General features: G+C 40.0%; 1 protein-coding gene across 1 annotated transcript in view; it reads left to right on the top strand.

The window, feature by feature from the left end:
* Positions 1 to 1987: 1987 nt before the first annotated feature.
* The window catches only part of asic1b (acid-sensing (proton-gated) ion channel 1b), a 39953-nt gene continuing 25835 nt past the window's right edge, over positions 1988 to 16105 (top strand). Inside the window, 2 exon segments of the mRNA XM_043222641.1 lie at positions 1988 to 2443; positions 2446 to 2834. Of these exon segments, the coding sequence (XP_043078576.1) occupies positions 2176 to 2443; positions 2446 to 2834 (657 nt within the window). The 5' untranslated portion in view covers positions 1988 to 2175.

The raw sequence follows: 16105 nt of genomic DNA, 5'->3' as shown, positions 1-16105 counted from the left end.
GGGTCTTGAGTGGAAATGATGGACCATCTCCATGCGCTTCAAATGACATACCCGCCCTCAAGGCACAGAGTCGCCACATAACAGCATATCTACTGCCCCCTAGTGAGGGAAGTCGGCATTCCTTGCATTTGCACTAGGCCAAATAGTGTGGATGACCACAAGTGTGAGAAATAACAATAGTGATGCTTGATTGCCGGTACAACTTAGCAAATAGAAAAAGAACCTGAAGTCGTAAATAATTCAGTGTTTTTGGGGGTTTTTTTTGGTTTTCAGTGTGCTGTTCCTTAAAGTCGCCCTTTGATTCCGTATTCTTCCCTCAAGAGTGAAGAGAGATTGAATGGAGCATGGAGAAACCTGTTGAGGAGCACTGGAGCAGACCTGGGAAATATATACGAGCGTGTTGAGAATTCATTTTCACTGGCAGCTTCAGGCAATCAGACTGATTGCATTTTCGAGTGTTGTGGGTCGACGCTGAAACGTGTTTGGCAGGAGGCCTGGGAGATTCACACCCTGAGCTCTGCTGCCATCTGTTGGACGCTTTCAGTTTTCTTGGATATTGGTCTAAAACAATCTCCAATTTTGAAATGGTTCATTTTATGAGGGCATTTAAGGGGATTGACGACCTATAATTATCCAGTGTCGAAGGTACTTTGAACATTTAGCTTCTCATGCTTGAAACTGTTTGTAATTTAAAGCAGCTAACAAAAAATATGAAAACTAAGAAAAATATTTTTTAAAGTGCAAGTAGTTTAACTGCTTTAGCTGCTTGAGTGGGTAGTTTGGTTAATGGTTATTAAATTAATATCGCTATCAAATCTTTTTTCTGGATCTCAGAATAGCAAATGAAATTGTGCTTTGTCATGTTATACATTCTTGGAAAAAATAGTTTACTGGAAATGCAACCCTATTTAGAAAAGTCGTGCTTCTGTGAAATGTGTTTAAGTTCAGCTTTATAGAGTTGTTCTTGCTCCATCTCATCCAAACATCCTGTCCATTTCACCCCTAAATAGTTCAGTTTAAGTCTCCTCAATTCTGTCACTTCCATCCAGTCAAAGAAAACAAATAAAACTCTGGCTGTCTTAGTCGTCAATAGAGATCAATCAACGGAGCAGCTGTGCAACGACAAACTATATGTTTTAAAGACAGACAGTTGGGCTTAAAACGAATGCCTCCGGTTTGCTTCCAAACACTGTACTTTGAAAATAAATCCTTGAATCTTTGATCTTGCCAAAATCAATCACACAATCTAGGACAGAAAATACACAGAGACTAATCTTCATCTTCATCTTATTTATGAAAATGCTATGTAAGTTACTTCATTTGAATTAATAAACTATTGAAAATTACCTCGAAACTGTATGTAAGAAGGTTTTACATATATATTATGTTACCCCCAACATTGATTCTGCTCGTGTACCAAGAATTAAGGTGATAAAATTCTGTGCTGAAATTCCCTTCAGTTTACGAGCTGCATGGCACATTTAGTAAAGCAATTGCATGCTAAATAAGCTCAGATGTATCATCAAAAGGTGTTGGGTTTAGGTTTGTGTACTTGAGTCTTTCACGCATGGCATTGTACAATATCGCTTCACCCCTGAGCCACAGCCACACACATGCATGCGTGTTGATATCTTTGCTTTTCTCAAAACTCCAGAGTGTTTATTCATGAGCTGATAAACCAGCAACCAGTGACGCATGCAGTATATACTGTTTATCAAAGCATAACGGCTGCTGTGCCTTTTATCACCTAGTGAAAAATCCCATGACTCTGTGCATCTGGATTCATGAAGCAGATATTATGTGATAGAAACGGCCCGGATTGTTATCCTAAGTGCCGAAATGCGCAGTGAAAGGCGATCTGGTGCTGACATCAGAAGCAGGTTGCACTGGGACTATTCCTTGTCTGAGGGAGGGAGTTTGGGGCCAGGAAGTGCATAACGTCCCGACAGCACCATTCTTTTTCAGATGTCCCGATATGAAGGGAGAGACAGATTACTGGGGATGTCATAGTGCTCTACACCATTTCTGAAGAGGTCATTGAGGTGTTTTCATCTCTAGTAACCGAAAGATCTGAATTGGTTTGTCTGGGGTCATCTAGAATACTCCAGAATGTTGTTTTAAGAGTAACTAAACAAGTTGAGAATTTGGCTATAGACCAGTTTTTGATTTAACATCATGGTACGGATCACATGCACCATCTCCTTCAGCACCGACGATGAGCCAGTTCGTCGCTCGCGCCAAGGCAGCTTTGACGATCACTACAAGCGCGTGGTGTGGTCAAGAGATGGCGAACACGGCAAGTACCAGGAGGAGGGTGACGATCCGGACACATGCAATGGCACGGAAGAAGAAGCGCCCGACATCAGCCTCGCCACCTTTTTCGGCGGATGCTCCCTCCACGGAGCCAACCACGTCTTCGTAGAGGACAAGAAGATCAGCATCCGCCGGGCTTGTGGACTGTGGTCTTCCTGTTGGCGATCTCCATGTTCCTCATGCAGGTGGTTGACCGTGTCATCTACTACCTGCAGTACGACTACATCACCATGCTAGACGAGCGCAACGCCAGGAACATGACGTTCCCCGCCATCACGCTCTGCAACTACAACTCGTTCCGTCGCTCGCAGCTCAGCTACAGCGACTTGCTTTTCATGGGGCCGCTCTTGGGATACGAAGACAACATGGCTCCGGGAATCCCTTTGGCACCGGAACCCGACCGGCAAGGGTCTCGATTCAGCCTCGCCGAGTTCTTCAATCGCACCCGTCACAGCATGGAAGACATGCTTCTGGAATGCAACTTTGCGGGGAAGGAGTGCGGCCCGGAACACTGGAGAGAGGTAGGACCGGCGTCCGGATTGACTCGTTGTAAATAGGAGTCGAGTTTTGGCCCCCCGGCTCTCAATCCATTCTCGCCGTGTTATTGTGAGGGTGGCTGGCTGACTTTATTTGCGAGAAGATAAATGGACTCGGCGCACTTGAGGCGTCAGAGAAGATGAATAGGTGTTCTCACCGTATCTAACAGGAATCAGAAGCCATTTATTCTTTGTGTTCAGCGTTGCAAATGAAAACAGCATTTCAGACCCCCATTATTACCCTTTGACTGCTCGTGATTGATAATTATATGGTGTAGCTTGCTTTCATGTAACACATTGGCCTGTTTCGAGGCCACTTGAGGGATCTTTTTTCTCTAGACTTTCTGCTGAAGTTTTGACATTGTGAAAATTGGTCTCCAGCAAGTGTTTGCATAGATTTGTCAGATATGATGACAAGGTTATTGCGCGTTGTTCTTCAGGCTTTGTGGATGGTGTATTTGTAAGGATGAAAGAGTTTCGTTTGTAGCTAGTTTTAAGCTGGAAGCATCAATGAAATATCCATGCTTCTGTAAAAAGTGTTATTTAATTATTTGCTTTTCGATTGTTTTTTTCTTAAAAGGTCCTATGCAGTTACATTTTACAGTAGGAATGTTGCTTGAAGTGAGATCACCATATTCGAGGCTGCTTGTCATCAAAGCATTTGAAAACGGCTGATATATGATGCAAGTTTTCTGTGCGGAGTATCGCTCTAGCGTTCTTTCCCCCCAAGAGCAAGTTTGCAGCTAATCCCTTTACGCTGATGAAAAGAAGGCCGCCTGTCTATGAAATAGGCATTTTGTTTGCCATTGTTGCTGATCTCAAGGTTTCTAGCCTGCGCTCACGCCGTTAGAGATCTCCCGTGAGTCAAGCTCTTATTGAGCTGAGTGAATTATGTGGTGCTTCGCCGCAAAGGCCAGGAATATATCTAGTAGCGCTTACTGAAGAATCAGTTTAGAGCACTTAAGTATATTTAGCCTCCTGCCTGGTAAGTGCATATGGGGTTTTAAACACCACTGGTTCGCTCCGATAATGGATGTTTATTATCCGATGCCTCCAATGGGATGTGTTATCAACCTTCTTAAAAGGTGCGCATGCATAATCTCCCGTATGCACACAAACAAAACATTCGACGAGCATGAATACTGTATTATATAATCCCCATTTAGTGGTTCGACTAGTATATCAGTTCATATCAGCTAGCTCTGCCAGTCAGCGCTAGCGCCCTTTGCTAATCTCAGCCTCGCCATTAGTGCCTATTTGCTAATCATTCTTGCGACACTAAGAATGTGAGCTCACAGTGCGCGAGTCTCCATCGATTGACAGATATTTAGAAGAGCGCTGGTGCGGGTCGATAGGAGGCGGGCCTGTGCCAAGCAGACGGGCTGCTCATCTTTCCATCCCAGGGCAGAATTCGAGTCCCACTTCCTCCAGCTCCATTAGACAGGGATCTTTTTTCACCACCAGAGCACAAGCTCACGTTTCGCCCTTCTTCACGCCCAGCCCTGCGGTCAGCTAACTATCGATAGGTCAGATAGTGGAGTAGTTTATGACGTTGTAAAAATTTGCTTTCTGCGTTACTGCTTTATACTTACGCTAAATTATGTTTATGCTTATATTTAAAAATTATTTACATATATTTACATGCATATCATTTTTTTCATATAATGCATTAACAAAAAATGTTCTTGCACGCATGTGTGTGTGTGTTTTTTTATATATAAAAAATAAACACAGTACACGCATTTAAACCAAAACTTTAATTTTGGAATGTGACTAATTGCGATTAATAATTTGACAATACTACTATTTTTCTTTTAGTTTGTGTGATTTTACCCACTGCAAATTTACCCAATAGTGTTTTGACGCACACGGGTTGCCAAGTAGCGCTAAACACAGCGCATTGCAGCCATGGAAGTTAGCAAATCAGATATTGCAGATTCTACTCAGAAAAAACCTTACCATCCAAGCTTCTCTATGACCTACAGGAATATCACAGCATGATTGGACTAAAGTTTAAGGTTCGTCGCCTCCTACTGCCAAGTGCGATTGTTCTCAATCTGGCAACCCGTGTGGCATCAAATCTCTCCAATTTATTTTATTTATTTATTTTTGGACTGTAGCACCAATCTGAACCACTAGCTGTCAATATTACATTCTGCAACATTAATAATCGTCCAAATTGTCGGACCATAAGATCACTCTATAATGACACAGAAGAGCGATATCATTAAAACCACTCTCTGAACGATTTTTTTGCCATCTGGTGAATAATAAAAACGGCCAGTCAGTATCTAAGTTAAAAGCCGGCGCATTTAAAACAGCAGACAGCGTAACTCCGTGCCCAAATAAACAACGTCCGTTGGTGTGGACACGAGTATATTTCTCGTTATTGTTATAGGCCTTAAAAGCTGTAGCTATATTCTTAGTGAAGAGATTTATTATTTTCATAAAACGGCCTTGCACTGAAGAGACTGATGATTGAAGAGATTTCCTCCGCCAAACACTAAGGGTATTATTTAGTGTAATCTGCTTAATTGGGCTAGTTCAAGCAATAACTATTGAGGGAAATGCAGTTAATTATAGATGTGGAATCAATAAGTGGGTTGTCATTACAGACAAAAAGGGGGCTAGACTTGATCCGATGCTGCATTTGATATGCGCTAGTGTTTAATTTGACCTTGACTGTATAATCTCGACTTGATCTTCATGGTTTATCGGAGGATCGGTGCTGATGACAGCAGCTCATCTAATATTAACAAGGCCAGAAAACACATTTCACACCAGCTTCTCTCCATCCCTGGCTCTGTTCCCTTCACAGCCCTCAGAAACGCTTGCACAGCGCTCTTCGAAATGCTAATTCATCGCACCGCCGTTTAACGACGATGGCTGCGATCACGCTGAAAGGTTCCAGAGTTTGACCGGAGGCTTTGTTGGCGTGTGTCTGGACTTGTAAAATTTCATTTAAAGACATCACGAATAACTAAGTCTACAGATCAATAAAAAACAACAACGAAGAAACAAACAAAACTAATCACGTTAACTGCATTATTAGTTAAATTAATGCTATATTGCAGTATTTCATGCGGACTAATAATTACTTATTTAAGGTTGTGTGCAGTTTTTTAATGTATATTTAATATGTAATATTTGGTTGCTAAGCAGTTCTTAGTTGCTGCGTGGTCGTTCTGGGTGCGGATGTTCAGGGTGGTTAAAATGATTGCGTTAAGCATCGCTAGGGTGTTGTAGATGGTTGCTAGGTGAGAGACGAGTTCCTCAAAACTTTTTTATTTAGGATTGCCGGTTTGTCTGAACCACTCGGCAACACTGATAGCGACGCTTCATCAAACGGCGCTAACGACTGAACTAATGGAAGCTGCAAATGACTTTCTTCTGTAATTTTACACTTTAATGATCATGAGTTTTCGCACCGTTGCTCTCCGAACACCAGAGGGAGCCAGAAGACAAAACAAAACGCAAATGGCACGTTCTCAACCAGACTCTCAGCCCACTGAACAGTCCACGCTCACTTACAAATGGAGGAATCAAGTTCATTTTCTTCATGAATGTAAGCTTGTGAGGCCCAACAGATTTAAAGCAGGACGTCGGCTCTAGACCGTCACAGAAAAAAAACACTGTATTATTGGATGGAGATTGAATTTGGAGGTTGACAGCATATTGAGGTCAACATAAAACGACTCTATTTACTTTCTTAACATTATTTCTGGTTTTATATCACCTGCTTTTCATTGTAAAGAAAAGTATGTCTGCTGTGAAAAAATATGCTCTCTCTGAAGTCTAGTTCGTGTCTAGCACACGATATAAGTTTCTATAATAAATACATCGCCATCCAATCAACGCCTCCGGGAATATATATATATATATATATATATATATATATATATATATATATATATATATATATATATATATTATACCCACATTATTTCTCATGAAATATCTTGATGCTTTCGAAAACACATTATATTGTGAATTCGCAATTTTAGTGTGTGACTAAACAGGCAATAAAAAACGAAGGCTTTCGTTTTGCCGTTTATGTAACAAAGATTTTGGTCTTCTCGGGTGCTCTGCTTTGTATTTTCACGAGATATTTGAAAGTTCAAGTGCAACAGCGTGCGGTTCAGAGTCGAGAATTCGTACAGTCAGTCTGCAGCACAAAAAACAATCTGTACGAAGTACCTTTAATGCCCACGCTTATCTTGTTCAGAATAGTACTTTGATGAATGCACCTCGGCTTTGTTTACCGCAGTGAAGCCGGAGGTGTACGGATGATCTCCATCGCCAACGGCAACGCGCTGAAAGCGCGTCATTGTGTTCTCAGGGTCTTGAGCGAGATGTGGATCTTAGAAAACCGATAAGTATTCATTTCTCAGTGACGGCACTCCCACGTGTGCGTGCAGACACCGCTGAGAGCTTTGATTTACTGCGCGTTTTCCTACCTGCCACGAGGGGAAAGCGGGGACTCTGGATGACTTTTTCAGTGATGGATGTGCCGCATTATTTCCGAGACAATCAACAATTAACCCGCACACAGTCTGCTGTGACGTCCTTCAGGGGTTCGTAATTGCATGAGAAAGTTCTCCACTGACACTCAGATGTTCGTAAGAAATCTTAATACATCTCAAACGACTGTTCATAAGTCAATATTAGTAATTTGTGCCGAGACACAACAGGTTTTTTTGTTGTTGTTGTTGTTTTTTAGACTTTTCCGAGGTAATTGCTCACAGCTTATTACAACAGCTGTTTTGTATTATGCGTTTCCTGAAATATCATGCGTAAATATGCAAATGATAGATGCAAACGATTTTCCACGCGTCGGTATGGTTCATACATAACATACTTTAGTTCAGATTTCTCAGTGGTAGTGTAAAACAACACCTTTTTGCTTTGTCAAAAACAGCTCTTTTTGTTGCAAGTCCCTTTAAATGCTAATGAGCTCCCCCCTCTTCTGCCGTGTTGTCCAGCCGTTATACGCTTTAACTAGGGAACATGCTAACTAGCGCATTATTAGGTAAATAGGTTTGCAGAGATTGATAAAAAAAGCTTAAACTCATTCATCTTTGAATGAAGCTGGATCATAAACGATTTGCACGAACATAAACACATTACATATGTTTTTGTTGTTGTTGTTTTGTCTATCCATTAGTCTTGTCAGAAGACACGCAGTGAAAGCAAAATAGTCCAAAATCTCTAAATGGACAAGAAAAATATTAGCTTTTTCTGTGGTGTATTGCCTTAATTGGAACCTGAGTGCCATTAGAGATGATAAAATATGGGCCGAAATACTGAAAAGCAAAAAAAACGGGCTCTAAAATGAAAAGTAAAATGGGGTAAAGAGGGTGAAAATCCCATAAATGTCTGTAATTAGGAGGAGCGTGACACATGAGCCCGACCTGACACCGAAATGTGCCAATAAGCACTTATCATGGCTAATTGGCTTGTTACTTAATCGCTAATGGCTTCTTAATGTTTTCATCCGTCATGTTGAGTAAAGAATATCCGGTGGCCGTCTGAAAAAGGTAGGACTGGGTTGAGGATGCGAAAGCTTTCGTGTTTTAAAGAGACTCACACTTGGTTGATTTACACTTCGGCCGCTTCAAACCGAAACGGACAACGTAGATCTGCAGCTCGAATCAATCGTAGAGAGCCAGGAAGAGCTTGAATTGTAGTATCTTGAGTGATTATACGGTAAAGGCCATAGACGCGCGGGTTCATGTGCAGACGTGTTTATATTTGCGTACTTGCTTGAGGGGCCTGTTGAAGCGATGTTTTCTGATGTGTATTGCTTTCACAGAAATGGAAAGCACTCACGAGATTGCCTTTCTGAGATCTGCGCGAGATACGAATCCGTTTGAAAGGAACCAGAACGAGGTAATGAGCTCTTGAAGGGGAACTTCGACCTGTCATTTGACAAAGTTTATTAATTTTAGAAAGTTTTCATAGATCCTTTTAAACATTTTGAAGGTTTTTGTGAAGAAACTGGTCTTGAACTTGTTCCTTTTAATAGAAATTTGAGTGCCGAAATTGGACTTTTAAGAACTAACGTATCATTTTTTTTAGGGTGTGTAGGTCAATCGATTTCTTTATTCATTTGATGTGTAGTTAATTTTCATTTTGTGTTCTTTGCTGTAATTTACTCTGCGAGGGGCCTTGAAGGACTACACACATTTCATATTTTATTAATATATTTTACTACATTACACTTTTTTTAAGAAGCACGAGCCTGACTTATTAAGCACTGGCTGATCTGTTTGTAACACTGTAATAAAAAATGATTCTGGTCACACTTTATTTCAGTGTTGCCAAACGATTAATCATGATTAATCACATCCAAAATTCGTAATATATGTGTGACATAAAATAGTCAAGCACTTTATGGTGTTTTTATTTTCTAGATACCCAATTACAGTCAGAAAGTGCCTATAAATGCAAACTGTTATGAAAGGCATAGGAGACCATTTTTGCTATTATGTGAATAAATAATTGGCCAGTTAAATAATTCATTTTTTTATGACAGATTCCTAAAATAGTGTTTTACTTGCAGCCCTAATGTCTATATTTATATTCTTTTAAATTATATATATATATATATATATATATATATATATATATATATATATATATATATATATATATTTTTTTTCGTCTTAAATTATATTAATTAATTGCAATTCATCGTTTAACAGAAATACTTTATTTTATGGTTCAATTTTCTCCATCAACAAACAGTTAACTACAACTTTTTTTAGTTTAAATAGTAAGGTATTTGTTGTTGAAGGTTTTTGGGACTTTTTAACTCACAATTCTGACTTTTTTGTGAGATTGTGAGATATAAAGTCGCAATTAAAAATGGAAAAAAGACTGACATGTCTTCAAAACTGAGTTTATATCTCGCATTTCTAACTTTATAACTCACAATTGCGCAATTCTGAGGGAAAAAAAGTGGCGGAAATTCAGTGGCGGAAATGGTCTTCCATAATTTGTTCAGTTGTATGTGTGCTTTACAGGTACTAATAAGCAGCCAATCATAACAGGCATGCTAATAAGCAATTAGCTAATTGGTCCCTACTCTGAAGTGCTACTATGTTTCTATTTATCGATCTCAGCTGTGTAGCGTATCAGACGTTCTTGAGGAAAAAAATCAGTAAAATGCTGGAGTTAAGTGAAATTCAAAGGGCTGTTGGTTTGAAAAGAACAGGATGTCGGTGACAGAAGTGATTCAGATATGAGGTCAAGCAGGTGTTGAAGTCTGTCAGCCACGCACACATACAAATACACACAAGTGTGTGTTTCCTGCAGGGTGAAGTCGACACGTCCTGCCTCATTACTCTTGCTCTGTATGTGTCTGATGACTGCTGCTATCAGCTTTCCCTCAACACACACACACACACACACACACACAGAGACTGAGGTGTACCTGGAGCGGTATTAATAGACCTTGGACAGATTGTCCGTGATGTAGACAGGTGGAAAGAGAAGTACAGCTTCCTAGATGAGTTCAGATGGTTTGTGTTGATGGGTGAATCCAACAAATTCTGTCAAGAAAGTATCTCCTAAAATCAAAAGAGCGAAGCAAAAAATAATATTTTCTATAGATAAAGCTGAATCTGTATATCAAGACTAAATAATTGTAATCTTAATTAAGAATATCATATTTTCCTGTGCTGAAATATGGCCTTGACACATCATTTTATTCAGTTATATCTTTAACAGAGTGTCTATTTACACTAAGCCCGCCTTGTTGGCAGAGGCTATTTAAATTAGCTCCGCCCACCAATGTGTGATTGGGCAAGACAAAATTTCAAAAGACAGTTGACCGTCATCATCCCCAGTGGCACAAATTGCACAAAATCCATTTTTTTAAATCCCTTTATCAAATTTCGCATCAAATTGGCATTTATATTCAAATTTCAATTCACATCAGCATCTTGACGTTATTTGAAACCACAACAGTTGTTTCATTGTGAATACTATAAAGCGACATCCACAAAACCTTCTCATTTAGTCATTCATTTTTGATGAAATGTTCTTTTTTTAACTTCAAAGTCTGACCTGAGCTCAATCTCTGTTAGTGTTTGCTTCGCTTCAACAGAAGTTCGACCTGAGCAACCTTCGGCATGACTTTGGAGACGCATCAGGCCCCATTATATAGTCTTAATTCAAAGACAATTCTGAGATCAAACAAACTTAAAGAACTCCTCATGGGGCACAAGAGAAGACGGCAGAAATCGCTGATGTTCACGGTCACCTAAGGTGAAAAGCTCTAAAAATAAAATTGAGTGTAAATGTAAGCGTGGCACCGACGGAGAATATTGCATCTGGGGGCAAGACTTTGATGTCCCGCTGCTCTGAAAAAACGACAACACAGACTGCTGGGAATTCTGACCTGTAGCGAGGTTCACGCAGATCTGTGCGTTTGAAGCAGCTGTTTATCTCTAAGTGGCTCTCAGGGAATTCTGGGAGAGTGACAGTGTTATTTATTGTGGAGATTGTTTCTGGAGATGTTTCTGTGCTCATACATGAGTTATTGTTGCTGGTTTTTTAAAGTTGGTCATGTGAACAAGATTCATATCGGCAGTGAGTCAGAGCAGCTGACCCGTGCGTATCAGTTCAAGCCGCCTGAGATTCATTCTTCAGAAGCGCCCCGCTAACACCCAGATTCGCCCAGTGGTTTGTTTTTCTCGTTTCTTTCTTACTCTGGCTTTTTCAGAAATTGTTTTTCGGTTGCTTATCAATTGTTCCCACGTTCGTCAGATACTCCACCAGACATATTTTTTGATATTGCAATCACCGTAATCGTCCTAAGCTAGTTAGGCGCCATTGTGCAGTTGTTACTCTCTACTTGAACATTATTTCTCTTGTTTCGAATGTTTTGAGCAATTCCTGTCATTGTTTTGAACATCTTTGTCCGTTCAAACGTGTTAAAAAATGGTTTATCTGCAAATCAGACGTTTTAAATGTCCTTTCATTTAAAGAATTTAGAAAATTCCGCCGTCCATTTCAAAGGTTTTGAACATTCTATTTATTCATTTTACCCTGAATTCAAGTCGTATGATTATTCTCCCCCAAATAGGACATTTTCAGTGTCTCAAATTGATCGTTCTTCAGTCTAATCATTTGAATCTCCTGATCGTAAGCATTTTTTTTTTACTCCAGTAGCTTTGAATGTTCCAGCCTGTTTATTAGAGCCTTTTCGCATTGTCTTCTCAGTGTGAACATTAAGCGAAATTGTTTAGAATGTTTTAAACATACTTTTTTTCTTCAGATGTTTTTTAATGTTCCTTTCAGTGTTTTCTCTATTCCAACACCTGATCTGAATGTGCTCTCTCTTAAATCAGACATCAAACGTCTGGCATGCTTTGATCATCATTTCTCTTGTATTTGTTCTCTTGAATCAAATGTCATAGACTTTCTTTCCCTTGATTAAATCAATTTAGATATGAATCATGTTCCTTAGGTTTCCTGATAAACGTTACAGCGCAGCTCATTAGGTTTAGAGACACAGTCAGTCACTCTCTCTCTCTCTCTCTCTTCTTCTCATCCACTGCTGCATTGTCTAGTATTTTATTTCTTTTGCTTCATTCTCTTTCTTGTCTCGTTCACCATTCTTTCCGTAAAACTGAAGCTCCTCTTCCATCATCTGAACTAAATTGTCTCTTTTATCGCATGTGAGAGTCGTCTCCGTCCACAGCTGCAGAGTCTCCGCAGAGGACACTTGGCATCAGCCTGGGTGCTGATATAGGCAGCTTTCCAGATCACTACAGCATACACTAGTAGGGTACTGAGGACCGAGTTTAGTATGCAGAACGTTAAAGAAGAGCGGCACCGTCAAACCAGCTCTGATGCTATAGTTTACAGTGATTGGCGGAATCTAAATATGTAATTTACCTGGTTCATTTGTAAATGGGATCTCTTTAAAATCTCAGTTATAACATATATAATAATTCGTAAGTAGAGTTTAGGTTGAGTTTAGGATCAGATTTACCAAACGTTGCATCAAGATTCAATACGATCCCAAAATTCGCAAAAGTTCAGTTCTGTATTCTTATAGTATGAAAACCATCATCTCATTTGCGTTTGTTTGTTAGGAATGAAAGATTGAAGTCAGTAAAAAACTAACTCGAACAGACAATGCAGGATGGAAAATTTAAGCGTTTCAAAAGACGAAGAAATCAAACTTCATCAAATTCAATTTCCCTCAAGAAACACAGCGTCTTTCATTTAAGCAAGGAGTGCCTTGCTTTCACTGGAGAAATCAATGAGCTACCGTTGTAATGTTTGCCATTTCATTCCAAATGGAAGGAGCCGTATTGCTGTTGTGCTTTCTGTTTTCCCTTTGTTCACCGTGAAATAAACCACTTTGGTCCCCATCAAGGCTATTTTAGGCTGCAAACGATTTTCCCCATAAAATGCAATCTCAGTTGTGGCTCTGTCATGGTTTTGCTCTCCGAGTCTCTTCCTCAACCCACTGTCCATCTTATAGACTTGACCATCAATCAGTTAGCAGAATAATAATTTGGTTACCATTAAACACATTTTCTGCAATGTACAAAGTGGCTTCACTGCGATGCCATAGAAGAACCATTTTCCATAAAGAACCATTCAGCCAAAGGTTCAATAAAGAACCATCTCTTTCTGACCTTTTTATTATCTAAAGAACCTTTTTTCAGCATAAAAAACCTTTTGTGAAACAGAAATGTTCTTTACATGCTAAACGCTCTTTGCGGAACCATTTAGACCAAAAAAGTTCTTCTATGGCACCGTGAAACACTTTTATTTTTAAGAGTGTAGGATAGAGTTTATAACATGATCATTGTACCAAGATCTGATTTGCTTTTAGTGATTTGCATCCCAGTTTAATGTTGTGTAAAGAATTCAACTCTTTTGGGTCATTTGGTTGCCTTTCAACCATTATAGAAGGTTCACTGTTTTATACACAATTGAAAGCTTTTTTATTTCAGGGCAAAAGGAGATGTATTACCCTTTCTTACAAAGGATGTCCATTTAAGAGGCTGCATCTATCTATCTATCTATCTATCTATCTATATATATAGATAGATAGATAGATAGATAGATAGATAGATCTTTAAAAACTTGCATCAACCCTTTTAGAAATTTTTCAATCCCCACCAATATGATGAAATGTTTTCCAATCTTTTAGCCCCCTTCAGCATCAAATGGAATACATCGTTCCTTCACAGAAGCAAACCGCGTGGAGTTATTTTCCAGAAAAAAATAACTTGAATTCATTTGGAGTTCGTAATGAATTGGTCTTTGGCAGTGCGCTGCAGACCAAGTTTTGCCGAATACTAATTTGCGTCTTCATCCGAGTTGTTGATGTAGCTCAGCGTGCGATTGTCCCCACAGCAGAACCGCATCCTCTTTGATGAAGACGCTTTAAAAAAAAACGCCTGTGACTGTTGAACATGTGGGTGTGCAGTGACGAACAGCCACTGGGGTCCCATGCCAACATCACACTCCTTCAAAATAGCAAGATTGAAAAATCATTGCTATTCCTTCTGCCTGAGCCCTGAAAGCCACAAAAATATTTTGTTTAGCACAAACTTGGGTTGACTAGATTCAAATAAGTAGATTAAATAGATTTTTCAGTTATATAATGGGGTCCGAGATAGCATCATCATGATCGGTTCTCTCTCTGATAAGGACTTTTTAATTGTTTTGCGAGCTTCAACTTATTTTTGACATTAAATAGCAATTCTTGGCACGTATTTGATGTAACTTTGAAATGAAATGCCAAATGTGATTCGTAACACCTCCACTGTGATTTATTTGTGACATTCGCGGATTCTTTCATATTTTTTTTTCTCAGTAAAACGGATGATTAGATGATGACAAAGACACAAACGGTGCTTGAGTGGCCACAGATCCACCCACCAGCTTTTGCTTCAGATAAGACCGAACACATCCGGGTGTTTGCAGGTTTATTTTGGCACGGCATTCTGGTCAATACCGTCCTCTGTTATGTACACATTTGGACAAGAGCCTTTTTGAGGCATCCGGGCGCTTGCCAGTGGAAAAAAAAAGGGGTTATTGACTTTGAACACATTGTTAAGGTAAGTGGGCCATGACCTGCAGGCTCCGTGCCCACTTTCCCTGCTTGACTAAAAGCCTGAACTTAAGGACATGACCACTTAGAGTCTAACAGAGATGGAGAGTGTAATTATTGGTCTGAATGATGCATTGTACAAGCAGCAATTAAAAGCTTAATCTTATTTTAATGTTAAAAAGCACCGTAGTAGTGTGAATATGCTGACGTCAACAAGAGCGTTATTTTTGATGATTGGCTGCTGCTGGCATAAACAGGCATTGCCTGCTATACTGTATATATTTATATGTGTGTGTGTGTGTGTGTGTGTGTGTGTGTGTGTGTGTGTGTGTGTGTGTGTCTATATATAACTATATACATACAAACTTTATCACCAGTATGATGCTCAAGGCAATTCAGATACAAATTAATTTTTAATCTGACGTTTAATGTCATTACACTCCAAATCCCCCAAACGGTTAATTATTGCGGCTAGGTCAAATAAAACGAAAAAAAGAGCATTTAACCACTGCAATAAGAAAGTTCAGTGAAGTAACAGGCAGCAGAGGATGAGCGCGCGCACAGAGGGAGCAGAGCTGAGAGCGCGCGGAGGGGACGAAGCTCGCGCTCTTGCCGAAACGAGCGGTTCCGACACACGCCAGTGAATTACTTCGACTGAATTCATGAAAATTGAACTTCGAAGTGCATAACAGGACGGCACGAGAGCGTGACGCAGACAATGTGCCGAGGTAACGTTAACGTTATGCGTTTCTGGCAACAGTTGAGACTTTCATACCGGCTGCATTTTGCTCCCCTAAGAGAAAATCTGAATCTGGAGAACTAACATTTTTACCCTCGTTATTTACTACAGTACCGTACTTAAACCAGTTTAGATGAAGCTGCAGTTTTGCTCCCTACGCGAAACGCCTCAGGAGCAGAAACGCGCGATGTTTATTCGTTTTGGGGAGCTTTGGAGGTTTTAACGGGTCTCTTCCGAGGTCAAAACCGCGCGTCAAAGGACTCAGACCCGCTCCAAGATGTGCCAAGGCGACGCCGCACCGAAACAACGCGCTGAAGGATCGCTAAAGGAAGCTGGGAAGCTTTTCTTGAAGCACACGACATTTCACGGATTGAGACACGTCTTTCTGAGCGGCTCGTACCCGCGCAGAGTCGCGTGGCTGTTGGCGTTTCT

The sequence above is a fragment of the Puntigrus tetrazona genome, chromosome 22 (genome assembly GCF_018831695.1).
Source record: "Puntigrus tetrazona isolate hp1 chromosome 22, ASM1883169v1, whole genome shotgun sequence".
In the NCBI taxonomy this organism is placed as follows: Eukaryota; Metazoa; Chordata; class Actinopteri; order Cypriniformes; family Cyprinidae; genus Puntigrus; species Puntigrus tetrazona.
Note: the sequence above shows the minus strand (reverse complement) of the source record. Positions and strands in the feature narration are given on the sequence as shown.